At 39.3% G+C, this 21,790-nt stretch overlaps 1 protein-coding gene across 1 annotated transcript in view; it reads right to left on the reverse strand.

Annotated features, from left to right (window-relative positions):
* ADAM18 (ADAM metallopeptidase domain 18) overlaps positions 1–20,291 on the reverse strand; it is a 186,232-nt gene extending 165,941 nt beyond the window's left edge. Inside the window, exons 1-3 of the mRNA XM_032838071.1 lie at positions 20,237–20,291; positions 19,366–19,445; positions 11,382–11,437 (exon numbers count right to left, since the gene is read on the reverse strand). Of these exons, the coding sequence (XP_032693962.1) occupies positions 11,382–11,437; positions 19,366–19,445; positions 20,237–20,291 (191 nt within the window). The remainder of the gene's footprint in view (positions 1–11,381; positions 11,438–19,365; positions 19,446–20,236) is intronic.
* Between the last annotated feature and the right edge of the window lie 1,499 nt (positions 20,292–21,790).

A 21,790-nucleotide genomic window follows, 5' to 3' on the forward strand; every position in this document is an offset into this window, starting at 1 on the left:
TTTTGTTGTCTGATTGCTGAGGCTAGGACTTCTAGTACTATGTTGAATAGCAGTGGTGATAATGGACATCCCTGCCGTGTTCCTGACCTTAGCGGAAATGCTTTCAGTTTTTCTCCATTGAGAATGATATTTGCGATGGGTTTTTCATAGATGGCTTTGATGATATTGAGGTATGTGCCCTCTATCCCTACACTTTGAAGAGTTTTGATCAGGAAGGGATGCTGTACTTTGTCAAATGCTTTTTCAGCATCTATGGAGAGTATCATATGGTTCTTGTTCTTTCTTTTATTAATGTGTTGTATCACATTGATTGATTTGCGGATGTTGAACCAACCTTGCAGCCCTGGAATAAATCCCACTTGGTCGTGGTGAATAATCCTTTTAATGTACTGTTGAATCCTATTGGCTAGTATTTTGGTGAGAATTTTTGCATCTGTGTTCATCAAGGATATCGGTCTGTAGTTCTCTTTTTTGATGGGATCCTTGTCTGGTTTGGGGATCAAGGTGATGCTGGCCTCATAAAATGAGTTTGGAAGTTTTCCTTCCATTTCTATTTTTTGGAACAGTTCAGGAGAATAGGAATTAGTTCTTCTTTAAATGTTTGGTAGAATTCCCCCGGGAAGCCGTCTGGACCTGGGCTTTTGTTTGTTTGGAGATTTTTGATGACTGTTTCAATCTCCTTACTGGTTATGGGTCTGTTCAGGCTTTCTATTTCTTCCTGGTTCAGTTGTGGTAGTTTATATGTCTCTAGGAATGCATCCATTTCTTCCAGATTGTCAAATTTGTTGGCGAAGAGTTGCTCATAGTATGTTCTTATAATTGTCTGTATTTCTTTGGTGTTAGTTGTGATCTCTCCTCTTTCATGCATGATTTTATTGATTTGGGTCCTTTCTCTTTTCTTTTTGATAAGTCTGGCCAGGGGATTATCAATCTTATTAATTCTTTCAAAGAACCAGCTCCTAATTTCGTTGATTTGTTCTCTTGTTTTTTTTTTTTGGTTTCTATTTCATTGATTTCTGCTCTGATCATTATGATTTCTCTTCTCCTGCTGGGTTTAGGGTTTCTTTCTTGTTCTTTCTCCAGCTCCTTTAGGTGTATGGTTAGGTTGTATACCTGAGACCTTTCTTGTTTCTTGAGGAAGGCTTGTACCACTATATATTTTCCTCTCAGGACTGCCTTTGTTGTGTCCCACAGATTTTGAACCGTTGTGTTTTCATTATCATTTGTTTCCATGAATTTTTTCAATTCTTCTTTAATTTCCTGGTTGACCCATTCATTCTTTAGAAGGATGCTGTTTAGTCTCCATGTATTTGGGTTCTTTCCAAATTTCCTCTTGTGATTGAGTTCTAGCTTCAGTGCATTGTGGTCTGAAAATATGCACGGAATGATCCCAATCTTTTGATACCGGTTGAGACCTGATTTAGGACCGAGGATGTGATCTATTCTGGAGAATGTTCCATGTGCACTAGAGAAGAATGTGTATTCTGTTGCTTTGGGATGAAATGTTCTGAATATATCTGTGATATCCATCTTGTCCAGTGTGTCATTTAAGGCCTTTATTTCCTTGTTGATCTTTTGCTTGGATGATCTGTCCATTTCAGTGAGGGGAGTGTTAAAGTCCCCTACTATTATTGTATGATTGTCGACGTGTTTCTTTGATTTTGTTATTAATTGGTTTATATAGTTGGCTGCTCCCACGTTAGGGGCATAGATATTTGTTAGATCTTCTTGTTGGACAGTTCCTTTGAGTATAATATAGTGTCCTTCCTCATCTCTTATTATAGTCTTTGGCTTAAAATCTAATTGATCTGATATAAGGATTGCCACTCCTGCTTTCTTCTGGTGTCCATTAGCATGGTAAATTCTTTTCCACCCCCTCACTTTAAATCTGAAGTTGTCTTCGGGCTTAAAATGAGTTTCTGGTAGGCAACATATAGATGGGTTTTGTTTTTTTATCCATTCTGATACCCTGTGTCTTTTGATTGGGGCATTTAGCCCATTAACATTCAGGGTAACTATTGAGAGATATGAATTTAGTGCCATTGTATTGCCTGTAAGGTGACTGTTATTGTATATTGTTTCTGTTCCTTTCTGATCTACAGTTTTAGGGTCTCTCTTTGCTTAGAGGACCCCTTTCAATATTTCCTGTAGAGCTGGTTTGGTGTTTGCAAATTCTTTCAGTTTTTGTTTGTCCTGGAAGCTTTTAATCTCTCCTTCTATTTTCAATGATAGCCTAGCTGGATATAGTATTCTTGGCTGCATGTTTTTCTCGTTTAGTACTCTGAATATATCATGCCAGCTCTTTCTGGCCTGCCAGGTCTCTGTGGATAAGTCTGCTGCCAATCTAATATTTTTACCATTGTATGTTACAGACTTCTTTTCCCGGACTGCTTTCAGGATTTTCTCTTTGTCACTAAGACTTGTAAATTTTACTATTAGGTTACGGGGTGTGGACCTATTCTTATTGATTTTGAGGGGGGTTCTCTGAACCTCCTGGATTTTGATGCTTGTTCCCTTTGCCATATTGGGGAAATTCTCTCCAATAATTCTCTCCAATATACCTTCTGCTCCCCTCTCTCTTTCTTCTTCTTCTGGAATCCCAATTATTCTAATGTTGTTTCGTCTTATGGTGTCACTTATCTCTCGAATTCTGCCCTCGTGGTCCAGTAGCTGTTTGTCCCTCTTTTGCTCAGCTTCTTTATTCTCTGTCATTTGGTCTTCTATATCACTAATTCTCTCTTCTGCCTCATTTATTCTAGCAGTGAGAGCCTCTATTTTTTATTGCACCTCATTAATAGCTTTTTTGATTTCAACTTGGTTAGATTTTAGTTCTTTTATTTCTCCAGAAAGGTCTTTTATCTCTCCGGAGAGGGTTTCTCTAATATCTTCCATGCCCTTTTCAAGCCCGGCTAGAACCTTGAGAGTTATCATTCTGAATTCTAGATCTGACATATTACCAATGTCTCTATTGATTAGGTCCCTAGCCTTCGGTACTGCCTCTTGTTCTTTTTTTTTGTGGTGAATTTTTCTGCCTTGTCATTTTGTCCAGATCAGAGTATATGAAGGAGCAAGTAAAATACTAAAAGGGTGGGAACAACCCCAGGAAAATATGCTTTTACCTAATCAGAAGAGATCCCAAATCTTGAGGGGGGAGAGAGGGGATAAAAAGAGGTTCAGAAAAAAAAAAAAAAAGAAAGAAAAGAAAACGAATAAAGAAAAAAAATATAAATATATATATATATATTAGATAAACTAGTTAAAAAAGAAAAGGGTAATAGTTAAAAAATAGCAGAAGAAGAGAAAAAAAATTGAAAAAGAAAAAAAAATTAAATTAACTACAAGTCTAAAGAATCATGGGGAGAAAGCCAGGAGTTCCGTGCTTTGCTTTCTCCTCCTCTGGAATTCCGCTGCTCTCCTTGGTATTGAAACTGCACTCCTTGGTAGGTGAACTTGGTCCTGGCTGGGTTTCTTGTTGATCTTCTGGGGGAGGGGCCTGTTGTAGTGATTCTCAAGTGTCTTTGCCCCAGGCGGAGTTGCACCGCCCTTACCAGGGGCCGGGCTGAGTAATCCGCTCGGGTTTGCTTTCGGGAGCTTTTGTTCCCTGAGCGCTTTCCGTAGAGTTCCGGAGGACGGGAATGAAGATGGCGGCCTCCCAGTCTCTGGCCCGGAGGAGCCGAGAGCTCGGGGCCCCACTCCTCAGTGCACCCTCAGAGAACAGCGCCCAATTACTCCCGTCACTCCGAGCTCACCGAGCCTGCGACCGGTTCAAGGTAACCCCAAGCTTAGAGCTCACTCCTCGGCTCTGTCTCTGTAGCTGGCTTCACCCCTCTAATACCTGTAAGCTCTGTGACCCTTAGACACCCCCGATCCTTCTGTGATCCTCCGGGACCTGAGGCCACACTGACCCCGAGTGGGCTTCACCCTGGTTAAGCCTCTGGAGCGATATCCCTCAGCAGAACAGACTTTTAAAAGTCTTGATTTTGCGCTCCATTGCTCCGCCGCTTGCCAGGAGCCGGCCCCTCCCCCCGTGGTCTATCTTCCTGCCGCTTTGGATTCACTTCTCTGCCAGTCCTACCTTTCAGAAAGTGGTTGATTTTCTGTTTCTAGAATTGCTGTTCTTCTTCTCTTCGATCTCCCATTGGATTTGTAGGTGTTTGCAATCTTTAGATAAGCTATCTAGCTGATCTCCCGCTACCTGAAGTAGTCTCAGCTGCTACTTCTCCACCATCTTGACTCCTCCTCTCAATCTGGTTTTGATTTGACTCTCTTTGATGGCTAGTGATGATGAACATTTTTCCATGTGTCTGTTAGCCATTTGTATGTCTTCATTGGAGAAGTGTCTGTTCATGCCTTCTACCCATTTTTTTGACATGATTATCTGTTTTGTGTGTGTTGAGTTTGAAGAGTTCTTTATAGATCTTGGATATCAGCCCTTTGTCTGTATTGTCATTTTTGAATATCTCTCCCATTCCGTGGGTTGCCTCTTTGTTTTGTTGACTATTTCCTTTGCTGTGCAGAAGGTTTTGATCTTGATGAAGTCCTAAAAATTCATTTTTGCTTTTGTTTCCTTTGCCTTTGGAGACATATCTTAAAAGAAGGTGCTGTGGCCGATGTCGAAGAGGTTACTGCCTATATTCTCCTCTAAGATTCTGATGGATTCCTGCCTCATATTGAGGTGTTTTATCCATTTCAAGCTTATATTTGTGTATGGTGTAAGAGAATGGTCGAGTTTCATTCTTCCACACATAGCTGTCCAATTTTCCCAGCACCATTTATTGAACAGACTGTCTTTTCTCCACTGTATATTTTTTCTTGCTTTGTTGAAGATTATTTGACCATAGAGTTGAGGGTCCATATCTGGGCTCTCTACTCTGTCCCACTAGTCTAGGTGTCTGTTTTTATGCCCGTACCATGCTGTCTTGGTGATCACAGCTTTGTAGTAAAGCTTGAAATCAGCCAACATGATGCCCCCAGTTTTGTTTATCTTTTTCAACATTTCCTTAGAAATTTGGAGTATTTTTTTCCCCAAAAATCACATTTTTATTTCATTGGTTTTCTTTCTTGTTTTCCTATTTTTATTTATTTTTTTAATTTCTTTTCAGTGTAACAGTATTCATTGTTTTTGCACCACACCCAGTGCTCCATGCAATACGTGCCCTCCCCAATACCCACCACCTGGTTCCCCCAACCTCCCACCCCCCGCCCCTTCAAAACCCTCAGGTTGTTTTTCAGTGTCCATAGTCTCTCATGGTTCTCCTCCCCTTCCAATTTCCCTCAATTCCCTTCTCCTCTACATCTCCCCATGTCCTCCATGTTATTTGTTATGCTCCACAAATAAGTGAAACCATATGATAATTGGCTCTCTCTGCTTGACTTATTTCACTCAGCATAGTCTCTTCCAGTACCATCCATGTTGCTACAAAAGTTGGGTATTCATCCTTTTTGATGGAGGCATAATACTCCATAGTGTATATGGACCACATCTTCCTTACCCATTCGTCCGTTGAAGGGCATCTTGGTTCTTTCCACAGTTTGGCCACCATGGCCATTGCTGCTATAAACATTGGGGTACAGATGGCTCTTCCTTTCACTGTATCTGTATGGTTGGGGTAAATACCCACTAATGTAATTGCAGGGTCATAGGGAAGCTCTATGCTTAATTTCTTGAGGAATCTCCACATTGTTCAATTTGGAGTATCTTCTGATTCCATACAAATTTTAGGATTGTTTGCTCCAGCTCTTTGAAAAATGCCCATGGAATTTTGATCGGAATGGCATTGAAAGTATAGATTGCTCTAGGCAGTATAGACATTTTAACAATGTTTATGGGCATGGCATGGTCTTCCATCTTTTTGTGTCTTCTTCAATTTCTTTCATGAGGGTTCTGTAGTTCCTCAAGTACAGATCTTTACCTCTTGGGGTTAGGTTTATTTCCAGATTATCTTATGGTTCTTGGTGCTATAGTAAATGGAATCGATTCTCTCATTTCCCTTTATGTATTTTCAATGTTTGTGTATAAGAGAGCAACTGATTTCTGTACATTGATTTTATATCCTGCCACATTACTGAATTACTGAATGAGTTCCAGTAGTTTGGGGGTGGAGTCTTTTGGGCTTTCCATATTAAATATCACGTCATCTGCGAAGAGAGAGAGTTTGACTTCTTCTTTGCCAATCTGAATACATTTTATTTCTCTTTGTTGTCTAATTGCTCTTGCTAGGACTTCTAATACTATGTTGAACAAGAGTGGTGAGAGTGGGCGTCCTTGTCGTGTTCCTGATCTCAGAGAGAATGCTATGACCTTTTTCCCATTGAGGATGATATTCACTGTGGGTTTTTCATAGATAGATTTTATGAAGTTGAGGAATGTTCTTTCTATCCCTATACTTTGAAGCGTTTTAATCAGGAACAGATACTGGATTTGTTAAACGCTTTTTCTCCATCAATTGAGAGGACCATGTGGTTCTTCTCTCTTCTCTTACTGATTTATTCTATCACATTGATTTGCAAATGTTGAACCACCCTTGCATCACATGGATAAATCCCACCTGGTCATGGTGTATAATCTTTTTAATGTACTGTTGGCTCCTATTAGCTAGGTTCTTTTTGAGAATCTTGGCATCTGTATTCATCAGGGATATTGGTCTAAAATTCTCCTTTTTGGTGGGGTCTTTGCCTGGTTTGGGGATCAGGGTAATGCTGGCTTCATAGAAAGAGTCTGAAGGTTTTCCTTATGTTTCAATGTTTTGAAACAGTTTCAGGAGAATAGGTATTATTTCTTTGAATGTTTGGTAGATTTCCCCAGGGAATCCGTCAGGTACAGAGCTCTTGTTTTTTGGGAGGTTTTTGATCACTGCTTCAATCTTGTTACTAGATATTGGTCTATTCAGGTTGTCAGTTTCTTCATGATTCAGTTTTGGAAGTTAGTAGGTTTTCAGGAATGCATCTATTTCATCTAGGTTGCTTAACTTACTGGCATATAACTGTTGATAATTTCTGATGATTGTTTCTATTTCCTTGGTGTTGTGATCTCTCCCTTTTCATTCATAATTTTATTAATTTGGGTCTTTTTTCTTTTCTTTTGGATTAGTTTGGCCAATGGTTTATTGATATTATTCTTTCAAAAAACCAGCTTCTAGTTTCACTGATGCATTCTACTGTATCTCTAGCTTGTATCTCATTGATCTCTGGTCTAATCTTGGTTATTTCCCTTCTTGTGTGTGGGGTTGGCTTAATTTGTTGTTGATTCTCCAATTCTTTGAGGTATAAAGATAGCTGGTGTACTCTGGATTTTCATTTTTTTTTTTTTTTTTTTTTTTGAGGGAGTCTTGGATAGCTATGTATTTCTCCCTTTGGGCCACCTTTGCTGCAACCCATAGATTTTGGACAAAAGTATCTTCATTCTCATTGGTTTCCATTATTTGTTTAAGCTCTTCTTTTATTTTCTGATTTATCCAACCATTGTTAAGCAAGGTGGTCTTTAGTTTCCAGGTGTTTGGATTCCTTCCAAACTTTTTCTTGTGGTTGAGCTCCAGTTTCAAAGCATTGTGATCTGAGAATATGCAGGGAATCATCTCATTCTTTTGGCATTGGTTGAGCTCTGATTTGTGACCCAGTATGTGGTCTATTCTGGAGAGGGTTCCATGTGCACTTGAGATTAATGAGTATTCTGTTGTTTTAGGGTGGAATGTTCTGTATATATCTATGAGGTCCATCTGGTCCAATGTGTCATTCAATGCTCTTTCTTTATTGACTTTCTGCTTGGATGATCTCTCTATTACTGAGAGTGGTGTGTTAATTTGCCCTACTCTTAATGTATTCATATCAATATGACTCCTTATCTTGATTAACAGTTGTCTTATGGAGTTGGCTGCTGGGGGCATAAATATTTACAATTGTTAGATCTCCTTGGTGGATAGACCCTTTAAGAATGATGTAGTGTCCTTCTGTATCTCTGACTACAGTCTTTAGTTTAAAATCTAATTTATCTGATATGAGAATTGTTACCCCAGCCTTCTTTTGGGGCCTATTAGCATGAAAGGTGCTTCTCCATCCCTTCACTTTCAGTCTGGATGTATCCTTAGGTTCAAAATGGGTCTCTTGTAGACAATATGGATGGGTCCTATCATTTTGTCCAATCTGCAACCTTGTGTCATTTTATGGGTGCATTTAGGCCATTCACATTGAGATTGATTATTGAAAGATATGTTTTTATTGACATCGTGTTACCTGTGAAGTCTTTGTTTCTATAGATTGTCTCCATAAATTTCTGTCCAGTGATATTCTTGGGTTTTTTCCTCTTTTATAGAACCTCCCTTAATATTCCTTGTAGTGCCAGCTTGGTGGCCACATACTTTTTTAAACCTTGCTGGTCTTAGAAGCTCTTTATCTCTCCATCCATTTTGAATGTCAGTCTTGCTGGATAAAGTATTCTTGGTTTCACGTTCTTTTCATTTAATGCCCTGAGTACATCTTGCCAGGCCTTTCTGGCTTGCCAGGATTCTGTGGAAGGTCTGACATTATTCTGATGGACCCTCCTCTGTATGTACGGAATCTCTTCCCCCTAGCTGCTTTCAAGAGCTCCTGTCTAACATTATGATTTATCATTTTTTACAATCAGGTGTCTCGAGGTCTTTCTAGATTCTGTGATCTTGGGGAGAAACCTTTCTGCCTCTAGGACATGAATGCTGGTTCCATTCATCAGATTGGGAAAATTTTCATGGAGAATTTGGTCAACTATATCCTCTAGTCTTCTTTCTATCTCCTCACTCTCAGGGATTCCAATAATTCTGACCTTGGAAAGTTTCATAGCATCATTTATTTCCCTAATTGTTTTCATGGCTTCTAAGTTGTTTGTTCCCACCCTCCTCCTGATCCTTTTTCTCTATCAGTTTTTCCTCTAGATCACTAAATCTATATTCTGCCTCAGTTACCCTTGCTGTTAGAGAATCTAGATTGGATCTCATTGAGAGCGTCATTAACATCTTCCCTGGTGGCTTTCATTTCTGCCCTAATCAATTCCAGTTTGTCATTAAAGGCTTTCTCCAACCTAGACATTGCTTAGATAATTGTTAGCCTGAATTCCCTTTCAGATATACAGTTTATGTCCATATCCAAGAGCTCTGATGGAGAGGACAAAGTCTCTGAATTTTTCCTCTGTTGGGCATTCTTCCTCCTAGTCATTTTGGTGAGAGATGGTTGAGGGCATGTATAGTTGAATGTATCAACTGTGGTGCAGGCAAGGTGCACCCTGGAACATTTCTGAGCAATTGGGATTCACCACCAAAAAGAAAGCAAAAAGAAAAAGAGAAAGAGAGAGAAGGAGAGGGGGAAAAAAAAAAAAAAAGACCCAGCCCGAATGGGCCACAAAGGTAAGATTTATAAAGCATACAAACAAAAACTGACAAAAAAAAAAAAAAAAAAAAAGACTGACGAAAGTAAATGACAAGGGGGAAGAAAAAAAAAAAAAAAAGGAACCCAGCAAAAATGAACCAGAAGTATAAGATTTATATACTACCAGAACAAAAACAAATACACAGAAATACTGACAAAAGAAAAAGATGGGAGGGTGGTTATAAATTCTCAGTGTGGCCGAGGAAGGTTATTTTGATTCTTCCTGGGTATATCTTGATATGTTTGTTAAAGGACTCAACTTTCCTGAGATAAAGGGGGATTAAAACTGGTTTATATATAGGGGTAGTATTGACTGGGGAAGGAGGATTACCTTGAAGCTTATCTCTATAGAAAAGCAAAAGAAAAACACAGGTATATGTATCAAAAATTTAAAAAGTTATTATGGAATTTGTTGTACTGACCATCTCACTGTGATGGTAAATAGGTCAAAAAATTATCAAAAAATGAGAATAGTGGGAACCAAGTAAAAATAAAAGTTGATTCTATGAAGTAGTGGTAGTTGTCCTCTTGTTTTTGTTTTGTTTTATTTTGTTTCCGTTGGCTTTCTGGGGGAGGGGCCTGCCACGTGGTTTCTCAGGCTGTCTTGCTAGAGTTGATTCCTCCTGTCCCCTATCAAGGGTCTGGGCTCTGAGGAAACCGGTTTTTCAGGCATTTGTTCTCTGGAGGTTTTGTTTTTTTTGTTTGTTTCTTTGTTTGTTTTTCTCCCCTTGGCATCTTTTGGCGATTCTTTGGTGATTTAGAGGAAAGCAAACTGCACCCAGACCTCCATCTCAGAGAGAAGCCTCAGTCTGTTCCCCTCTGGATGCTCCAGAGCACATAAACTCCCCCTCTGCTGTCGGCAAAGCACAACCCCAGTCACAGTCTCGGGGTCACAGGAGCTCCTACTTGTACTCCAGTGCTACCAAAACTATGAGAAGTACTAGTCCAGAGAGCTGTCTTCCAGTGGCTGCCTCCGCTGTGACTGTCTGGGCAGGTCCAGACCACTGGAGAGGTCCCAACCAGAGATAGCACACTGAGATTTTCATGGACCAGGCTGGGAGTGTTCAGACTCTCCAGGTCCTAGAGAGCACCAGCTACCATGGAACTCTCTCAGGGGAGGGTGTGGAGCATGACTCAGACCCCAGTAGCGCAGCGCAAGTGCAGAGAACAAAAGGCTGTGGTTCTAGAGAGCTCTGGATGGTGTCCACACCAGACTCTCTCATGCATGCTGGCAGCTCAGGAACCAACACCTAACTTCTTCGCTGCACTCTCTCTGACTCAGCACCAGCAGTGGCTGTTCTGGGTCTGTGGGCTTAAGCCCTTGTCCCTAACCACCTGATTCCACCAATTTCCCCTTCAGATCTTTTGCTCTTTTTGAGTGCTTTCAACCTGATTCCAGGTTCATGCTGGTCCCCAATCACAGGGCACTCTCATATTGGGATATTACCTTCCAATGTTGCTTCTGGTGGCTCCCTCCCCCTTGTATTTATCTTCCGATATCAGTCTGATGTTCCCACTCTGCTTTACCTGTCCACTGGCATCTTCTGCCCCCATAGAGATCCAGAAGTGTATAATTTTAATCTCAGGCTGATGTCATGGGGGATCAGAGTTCTTTGGTAGATAATCAGCTCACTTTAGGGGACTGGTTGAAACAGCACCTCCCACTTCTCCGCCATCTTGCTTCCCCCCCACAACATCAGGCACACTTAACATATAACTTGCAGTTCTTGGGTTTAATGACTTTATACTCAATTAAAGATTTACAAATAAGTAACTTATTTCTTAATGTGACAATAACAAGCTAGAAAATTAAAATGCAGCATTCTATTATTCAATATTCTACTCTTCCATTATTTAAGACTTAATTAATCCTAATTGAAAAACAAATTGATCAAGCATTCTACATTATATTGCATTATTTAATTTAAATTGTATACCAAAATATTTAAAAATTAAAATATGAGTTTTAATGAAAAATTATATCTTACTGTTTTCTGAGATGCAGAGTGTATGGTTTTTCATCAATTGTAATGATATAAGTCATCTAAAATAAAGCAAATAAAGATGACTTAGTAAATCAGAAATATATAAACTGATATTTCTCTCTCATGTTAACAAAAAGACTCATTTGGAGGGGTCTGGGTTCAAAATAACAACACAAGAAAATCTTGAACTCACACCTCCCCATGGATACAACCAATATATAGCTATATATGGAGTAATTTACTATGAAGAAAACTGGAAAACTGGATGAATAGGGACTCTACAGGAGAAAACAAAAAGGACAGCATTGCAATGGTCAGGAGAGGCAGAGATACAATCTTGCCCCAAACAAAACAAAACAAAACAAAACAAAACAAAAACAAAACAAACAAAAAACACTCCAGAAGGGTGGTACATAATTGGGAGGGAAGACAAAGACTTTCCTAAGGAGTCAGAGGCTTGTGCTATACAGTAGACACCTCAAATGTTAGACCCTAGATAAGAGACTGAGTCCCCAAAATACCAGGCTTTGAAAACCAATGGAGATTACATCCAGGAAAACCTCAGGACTGTAGAGCATGGAGAACCCACTGTTAAACAGAGCACATGCAGGATTGCCGACCCTGGGACTGAGAGCAAAAACACTAATTTGAAAATCATCTAGAGCATATGTAAAGGTGACCCATTTACTCAACTTAAAGCTCCTGCCAGAAAAGTAGTAAAACACTGGAACTTTCTCTGGTGAGAGAGAAGTTGGTGGGTGCCATAGCAGCAATATCATCCTACTTTGCTAATGTCAGTGTTGGTTGGCATCATCTTGGAACTATCTCTCTAACTTGCTAGAGCTTTTGGGCACACCCAACTAAGAAGAACCCTGTCCACACTATAACAGCGTATCCATTTTTTACAGCCAGGCCAGACTCCACCCCCCACCCACCCTGGGCCTCAGTGCAGCTCTATGATGTATCTGGATGGCATGGGTGCCTGCCAGCTCTGCCAACCCCTGTGTGGCAGATGAGTGTTCACAGCTTCCATAGTGACACCCCTGGAGGATGTAACTCTAGTGGTCAGAGGAGACTGTGACTTCTTGTGACAACTACAAAAGGCTGATCCTTCAAGACTGGGAGAGGTAGTTGGTTTGCCTAATATGTAAAAACAAATACAGAAAATCAGGAAAGTGAAGAGATAGGAGAATATGTTCCAAATAAAAGACAAAACATCAGAAAGTCATTAATGAAATGCAGATGCACAATCAACCTGATAAAGAGTTAAAAGTAACAGTCATATAGATGTTCACCAAACTTGTAAGAATAGTGATGAGCACGGTGATATCCTCAACAAAGAGACAATAAATATAAGAAAGTTCCAAACAGAAGTTAAAGAGCTAAAGAATACCATAACTGAAATGAAAATATACTAGTGGGGTTCAACAGCACTGAATGAAGCTGAAGATTGGATCATTGAGCTGGAAAACAAAAGCAAGAGAACTCATCCAGGGGAAAAAAAGAAGAAATAAAAAATGAAGATAAGAAACCATTGGTATAACATCAAGTGGAATAATACTTAGATTATAGTGATCCCAGAAGGAGCAGAGAGACAGAGAAAGGGCCAGAAAAATTATTTGAAGAATTAGTGACTGAAATATTCCCTAAAATGAGGAAGGAAACAGATACACAGGTCCAGGAAGCCTAGACAGTCCTAAATAAAATAAACTCAAACAGATCCACACCAAGATATATTATAATTAAAATGGTCAAAGTTAAAGACAGAGAGATTTTTTAAAACAGCAAAAGAAGCACAAATTACCATATGGAAGGAGAGCTCATAAGTCTTTCAGTAGAAACTATGCAAGCCAGAAGAGAGTGATATGACATATTCAAGTGTCTGAATGGAAAAAACTTCCAACCAAAAATTCTCTTCCTGGAAAGGCTATTATTCTGAATCGAATAAGAGATTAAGATTTCAAGTTAGGCAAAACCTAAAGGAGTTATCGCCACTAAACTGGTCTTAAAAGAAATGTTAAAAAGCCTTCTCTAAAATGAAAAGAAATAACACCAATTGATAACAGGAAAACATATAAAGTTAAAAAGGATCACTAGAAAAGGTAAACATATAGTGAAGGTAGTGGGTCAATGACTTATAAAGCAAGTATGAAGGTTAAAAGAAATAATAAAATTAGCTAAAACTACAAGAATTAGTTGGAGGGTAATAAAAAGATGCTACATGTGATAAGAATATAACACATGAGAGGAGGAGAAAAATGTAAAGTTTTGGAATGGTTTCCAATTTAAGTTGCTGTCAACTCAAAACATAAAATAGGAAATTATATGTAAACCTCACAATAATCACAAATACATAAAAAATTAACTACACAAAAGTAAAATGTGAAAGAAATCTAAAGATAGCACTAACAAAAAAACATCAAACCACAAGGGAAGAGAGAAAGAAAATAACAGAGAAGAACTACAAAAACAGCCAAAAAACAATTAGCAAAATGGCAATAACTACATGCCTATCAATAATTACTTTAAATGTAAATGAACTCTACAATCAAAAGGCATAAGGTGGCTGAATGGATTAAAAAAAATAAGACCTATCCATGTTCTACTCACATGAAATGAATTTCAGAAGAAAGGACACACACAACCTGAAATTGAAGGGATGGAAAAAGATAGTTCATGGGGTGGAAACAAAAAAGCTGGCATAACTATATTCATAACCAAAAAAACAGACTTTAAAATAAGGACTGTAATAGTAGGTAAAGATATTACATAATGATAAAGGGGTCAATTTAATATGAAGATATAACATTTATCAGTACATACGCTCCCAACATAGGAGCACCAAGATACATAAAGCAAATATTGATGTATCTAAATAGAGAAATTAAAAGTTATATGGGGGGGGCTGGATGGCCCAGTCAGTCAGCTGAACATTGGATTCTTGATTTCAGTTCAGGTCATGATCTCAGGGTCTTGAGTTTGAGCCCTGTGTCAGTCTCCATGCCTGCTTGAGCTGGTTTGGGATTCTCCCTCTCTCTCCCCCTCTGCCCTTCTCCCCAGTCCCTTGCTGTCTCTCACTCTCCCCCAAAGGCTATATAAAATAGTAGGATATTTAACCCCAATAGATCAACCAGATAGAAAGTCAATGAGGAAATACTGATCTTAAAAAATATTAAACCAGATGGATTTAAAAGTTCTACACAGAATATTCTATACGAAAACAAAAGAATGTGCATACTTCTGAGATGCACATAAAACACTCTAGGACAGATCACATGTTATACCAAAAAACGACTCAAAAATCAAGAATACTGAAACCATATCAAGCATCTCCTCCACACACAATGGTATAAAATAAATCAATTCCTATCTCTGGCACATGGCCCTGTTTGGAGTCTCCAAACCCAGCAGATGCCCGCAGCACTGCTCCTCCTGGTGGATGAAGGTGGGAGGGGGAGGTCTCCCCAGATCTGCCACTTGAGGGGTCCCTGCCTGAAGACTAATGACCTGACTGTTCCTCAGATCCTGGTTTATGGCAACCCCAAGCTGAGAACCCTCTCCTCAGCTCTGTCTCTGCAGCCAGCTTCCTCGCTCCAATACCTGGGAGCTCTGCCCTAGTCTTTCTGTGACCCCTGAGGGTCCTGAGACCACCCTGCCCCAGTGAGGATTCCATCCCCCCTGCTTAGCCTCTGGAGTGATGTCCCTCCATAGAGCAGACTTCGGAAAGTTCCGATTTTGTGCTCTGCTTCTCTATCACTTGCTGGGAGCCAACCCCTCCCCCAGCAGTCTGTCTTCCAATATATCACCTCAGATTCACTTCTCCACATGTCCTATCTTTCAGAAAGTGATTGCCTTTCTGTTCATAGAATTGCTGCTATTCTCTTCGATCTCCTGTTGAGTTTGTAGGCATTCAGAATGGTTTGATAACTATCTAGCTGAATTCCTGGGACCTGATGATATTTAGGTCTCCTACTGGTTCACCATCTTGCTCCTCCCACTCTGGGTCCTGCTTTCTTACCCAGTCTGAAACCCACTGCCTTTTCATGGGAACATTCAGCTCATTTATATTCAGAGTAATTATTGAAAGGTGTGAATTTAGTGCTATTGTATTGCCTTTAAAGTCTCTGTTTCTATAGATTGTCTCTATTACTTTCTGCATTATATTACTCTTGGGGGTCTCTCTTTGCTTACAGAATTCCCACTAATATTTCTTCCAGGGCTGGCTTAGTGGTCACTATTCTTTTAGTTTCTGCCTGTCCTGAAAGCTCTTTATCTTTCCATCCATTCTGAATGACAGCCTTCCTGGATAAAGTATTTTTGGCTGCATGTTCTTTTCATTTCATTTCATTCTCTCCCTCATGTTCTTTTCATTTTCATTTCATTTCATTCTCTCTTCTTTTCATTTAGTACCCTGAATATGGCTTGCCAGTCCTTTCTGGCTTGCCAGGTTTCTGTGGACAGTTCTGTTGTTATTCTGATATTCCTCCCTCCATATGTAAGGAAACTCCTCTCCCTGGTTATTCTTAGGATAGATTCTTTGGCTGTAAAATTTGCAAGCTTCACTATTTTATGTCAGGGTGTTGATCTATTTTTATTGATTTTGAAAGGAGGCCTCTCTGCCTGTTGGACTAAAATGCTTGTTTCTTTCCCCACATTAGGGAAGTTCTCAGCTATGGTTTGCTCCAATCTACCTTCTAGACTCCACCCTCCACCCTCTAAGGGATACCAATAATTCTGACATTGGAACATTTCATGGCATTATTAATCTCTCCAATTCTTTTTTCATGTGTTACTACCAACTTATCTCTGTTTTTCTTATCCAGTTTAGACAGCATCTCATTCACAGCATTTTTGGTAAAACTTGTACATAGATAGGTAAAATTGAATAGAGTAAAAAAAAAAAAAAGGACCAAAATAAAGCATATATCTGTAAAAATATAGGTGTGAAACAATACAAGTTAAGTTGATATAATAAACATCTAGTTGAAGTGAGGTTAAAAAAAAAAACAAAAACAGAGATAAAGCATAAGAAAAAAACAAAAAAAGGAGAATTCTATCTGAAAAATAAACAGGTTGTGAGGCCACACCTGAAACTCAATATACAATTTTCCCCTGGCACTGGGATTTTATAGTCTCATGGGATCCATAAGGATTGTCGTCCACCTGTTCTTCTAGCTTGTCTTCTGGGGGAGGGGTCTGTGGTGCTGTTTCTCAGGTAATGCCACCTATACAGAATTGCCCCACCCCCTGTCAGGGGGATGGGTTCAGTAAAACCAGTCCTCTTTGTAGCTGTTGCTCCCTACCAGGACAGCTTAAACTTAATATATACATCTATAAGCCACTTGTCTTCTGCCATTTATGATTTCAATTCCTGCTCCAAAGTATAGCCTTGATTAAGGTCTAACATAATCTAACTTACATTAATTACAAAAGAGAAAAAAAGGAAAAAGCAGTCCCTGGTACTGAATAATTGATTTGGTCCTATCAGCTAGCCTTGGTGTTCTATTGTTGAACATAAACATATTCATAAAACATCAACATCACATACAGCCACAGTGAGACAATAATGGGTCAAGACAAAAACAAGGCAATTTCACAATTGTGTCTAAATATGTATCAAATATAAACATCTTCCAAGCCAGAAAAAAATGACAAAGTATGCCTTTATTGAGCTATTGGGGAGTTATCATTTCTTAACAATTATAGCTTTAAGATTATTCTACCCTTTCCTTCTCCTAGATAAGATTTATTAAGATTCATAATCATAGACTTACCTTTACTTCCTGGACTCCATCCAAACCAGAGCAAAGGACTGCTTCCTAAAACCGCTCCCAAATCTGTTAAGCCTAAATTCTATAATGCCTTTCTAACACCTTGCTGAGATGCCCCATCGGTACTTATGGTCTGTGTTCTCTCTACTGCAATGACTAATAAACCTAACTTGTTTGTCTACAGGTGTGTTCATAATGGTCTTTTGCAAGAAGACATTGACAGGAGGAAATAAACCCACTCTAACTACTCTCCTCAACTAAGGACATTCTTCTCAGTGTTACTCACAAACATACTTAGATAAACTTTTGAAGGTTGGACACCTTCTGCATAAGGCCTCTAATAGCCCCAAATCTAAGCCATTGCTTTAGTGGAATGTATGGTTGTTATGACATACCAAAAATCTATGAAAAAAAAATCTTTTATATGTCTAATAAAAATGTTTTAAAAAGATGATAAGGTATTAAAGGAAGAAAACAAGAAAACGAGAGAGATAAAGGAGGTCTACCATCAGAAACCAAAGTATATTAGCATACTCTACCAGAGGGAAAAACAGTTTATGGAATTCCATATATAGAATACAAAAAATGTAGACAGGTACTGAACTCATTGTGTAAAACTATTTCCTGCACTATCACCTTATGCTTTGTGAGGGGCATTTGAAGTGAATAGTTTGAAGTTTTTGGTTTGTTTCTTTGTAAAGATTTTATTTTTCTGACAGAGAGATAGAGATCACAAGTAAGCAGAGTGACAGGCAGAGGGAAAGGGAGAAGCAGGCTCTCCACTGAGCAGGGAGCCTGACGCAGAGTTCAATGCCAGGACCCTCGGGTCATGACCTGAGCCAAAGGCAGCCGCTGAACTGACTGAGCCACCCAGGCACTCCAACAGTTTGAACTTTAAAGTGATCATACAGGGGCATCTGGGTAACTCAGTTGGTTAACCATCTAACTCTTAATTTCAGCTCAGGTCATAATCTCAGGATCCTGGGATCCAGCCCCTGTCTGGCTCCTCGCTCTGTGCGGAGTCTGCTTGGGATTCTCTCTCTCTACTTCAGCCCCTTCCCCTGTTCATACTCTCTTTCTCTCTAAAATAAATAAATTCTTTAAAATTTTTTTTAAAAATTAAGTTGTCATGCAATGGCAATGTGCAAACTGAAATAGGTCAGAAAAAATTTTTTTCATGTAAAAGTTTTTCAACAGAAAATAGCTTACTTGTAAAGGAATTGCAGTCATAAAGATTAGATTTCATGTCCTGAAACATAGGTTTGATGCTGTTAACATTTTTAATCTTCTTTTTTAAAAATTTATATATATATATATATGAATATATATCCTACCTCAGAAGGTTAATTTGAGAACTAAATGAGATTAGTATATGAAACTACTCTAAAGGAAATTATTTCATTGTGATTTCAAGTACATTTTCACATACATTTTATTTTTATTGTAATTGTTCAATAGTAGAACTTAATCATGATAAGTTCCAATTTTGCGTGTCAAAATAGAGTTAATGAATTCTTATTTTTTAACTTACCCTTTTTTCAAAAATTTTTCCTTCAACCTGAAAAATTTTCTCAGAGTTACCATATATTGACTACAGCACTTTAACCTCCAGTTTATAATGCAAACCATAACTATACTAATTTGAAGTATTTTAGCCAAGAAAATAATCAAAGTGGATGCCTTCAATTTAATCACTTTTTTTTATATAACAAGTAAGCATTCTTTCAACTACTTTTTACATTTATTATTTATTTATTATAATATCATTATAGGCAAGTAAATGTGAATTTTTTTCTTTTCTTCTTCTTCTTCTTTCTTTCTTTGGCCATTACTTCCATGAACCCTTTTGTTTCTGGATCAAATTTTCCTCAAGACTATTTTTTCTGTCACTTGGTGGCCATTCACAAATTTGTATAAATTACAGGCTAGCCATTGTTATGCATATTTCATACTGATTTTTTCTACCAGTATGATTCCTGAAACGAGTTTAATATTTATTGGAAGTTGTGTACAAGTATGTTGGAAGAGATGGAGAAGTGAGAAAGGCACAGGAGTCAGCAGAAGTGTGGGAAAGGAGGATCAGAATGTACAAAATAGCACAGGGAAAATACTGTACTTTTCAAGTGACTATAGAGCAGTATGATCTGACTTAATACAAAGGTAAATAAAAAGAGACTTAAAAATTAAATTATAAAACATATATTCTTGTCATTTACCTGTTTCTCTGAATCTTCACTCTCATTCGACCTTATCTTCCATGGAACTGTGATATGCAGTAATAATATTCCTTCAGAATCTGCAACAGGAAAAAAAAATTTTTTTATCTTCTGGAACATTTCTCTCAATCAAGCATGGGTTCTTTTTTTTTTTAATTTTTTTTAATTTATTTGACAGAGAGAGATCACAAGTAGGCAGAGAGGCAGACAGAGAGAGAGGGGGAAGCAGGCTCCCCGCTGAGCAGAGAGCCCGATGCGGGACTCGATCCCAGGACCCTGGGATCATGACCTGAGCCGAAGGCAGAGGCTTTAACCCACTGAGCCACCCAGGTGCCCCTCAAGCATGGGTTCTTAATCCCCAGTACATAGTGGGGTCTCAAGGTGTAAGTGAATTTATGTAGATGTGCCCGCTTTCCTTGGTGCACAGCTTTCACTAGATTTTCAGTGGCACACTGGAAACGGCTAAGATCCAAACAAATAAATAAAAATTAGACATTACAGTTCTATAGGACCATCTTGTTTGTTTCCAGAACCACATCAGGGGCCCGTTTCCTTGGGACTCTGAGGAATAAATTGAGGGCAATGCTCACACCTCCAGAACCTCTGGCCATAGACGGGTTGACCCAGGAAGACTGGCTGCATTTCAGCCACTAGGACCTTCCCACCTCTGATGCGGAGTGTGGATGCTTTCGATAACATCCTCAGTCACCTACTCTAACCTGCGGGAGGGAGAGATGCAGGGGGAAGGCACCAGCAGGGAATCCGGGAGTGGGGGCAGTAGGGGTCCCAGAGAAAAAGAAATTGCTCCCCCAGAAGTCTGGCCCTGCTTGGAGGCAAAAGGAAAAGGAAGTCGAGGATCCAGTGGTCTTACCCAGGTGGGCACACAGCCCTCCAAACACAGAGAGCAATGCAAACAGAAGGAACATGGCTGTCCGGAGCGCTGCCAGCACCTCTGAGGCTGAAGGCCGTTGGGCAGCTCTGAGGCTCGTGGTCAGGAGTACTCAGGAAAGTCCAGCACGCTCGCCCATTCGGGCGGGTGAGCATTGTGCTTGCTTTCAGCTCGCGCTGGCTCACTCTTAGGGCCGCAGAGTAGATCAGCGGCTTCCACAGCTCTAAGGACGGGACACAGCGGACACAAGCTTATGTCTTTGCACACAACTGATTTGTTCTGGCTAAGTTTACGTTGATTAAACCCTCCAATAGTGACAAAGGGGCAAATGAACGGGATTTGCTTTTCTGGTGAAGTTCTTGGTAATTTTAATTCTCCATGCCTGTTTTTTATTTGCTGTGATGGAGGAGAAAGAGGGAAATAGGTATGTTAACCACTCTTGGGAGAAATTTTCTAAATGGTGCTCCTGCTGACTTCTCTTTGCATAAGGAAAAATCAAGAATATTGAACTTGATCTTGGACAAGGCAATCAAAACACTTTTCTTCAACTGTGTGCCTATTCTTATAACATTAAATTGTAATTAGCTGAAGAGAGGGAAAGGAAACCTAAGTGTTTTGTTAACAGTTACTCTAAGCATACTAGCAGGGACGCTATAGAGGTGGGAAGGGCAACAAGGCAAATAGGAAATATGTCCCCAGTGGACAAGAGAATGTCTATGTTCTAAGAGAAATCTTAAACCACACATACCCAAAACCTAAATCAACTGCTGCCCACCTCTCATCTATACCTTCTTTTATTCCAGTACAGCCTTTTGCACAGAGGAATTGTGTGAACAGTTGCAACGTTAAACTCCAGTCAAGATTAAAACTTGGACCTGCTGGTAGTACATCTGGGATCCTCAAAAATTCTTTTTAAAACAAGGCAGCCTACTGATCATAATGACCTAAAATAGGTTAGTGCAATGAAGATGAAGGAAAGTTATGTTCGAATGATCCTGATATGTACTTTTTTTTCCACACAATTCACCCACAAAAGTGTACAATTGAATAATTTTAGGATTTTTCATATAGTCACAGATGTGTGCTATCACCACCCCTCACCCCCAGCTCTTTAGTACCCTCCTAAACAACTCCAGCCCTACACAATCATTAAACTTTTGTCTCTCTAGATGTCTCTGTTCTGGGTATTTCATACCAATGAATAACATACAGGGTTTGTGACTGGCTTTATTCACTTAGAACAATGGTTTCAAATGTTCATGCAATTTGTGTCAGGGTTTCCTTCCTTTTTATGGCTGAATAATATTCATTGTGCATAGATCACTATTCATACAACGTTTATCCATTTATCTGTTGATGGATTTTTGGAAAAGGAATCTCTTGGTCTTTGTGGTGAGGTACTTCCACCCCTGAAACAGGAACATCTTTATGATGGAGATTCTTTATGAAGGTTCTCATTAGACTCCAGCTAGGGTGAGGGTTCTCTTATCCATGTACAATGCTTTGAGGTATGCAGAAATGCACTTATCTCAGTAA

Source organism: Lontra canadensis, unplaced genomic scaffold, assembly GCF_010015895.1.
Source record: "Lontra canadensis isolate GAN:19392208 unplaced genomic scaffold, GSC_riverotter_1.0 scaffold101, whole genome shotgun sequence".
In the NCBI taxonomy this organism is placed as follows: domain Eukaryota; kingdom Metazoa; phylum Chordata; class Mammalia; order Carnivora; family Mustelidae; genus Lontra; species Lontra canadensis.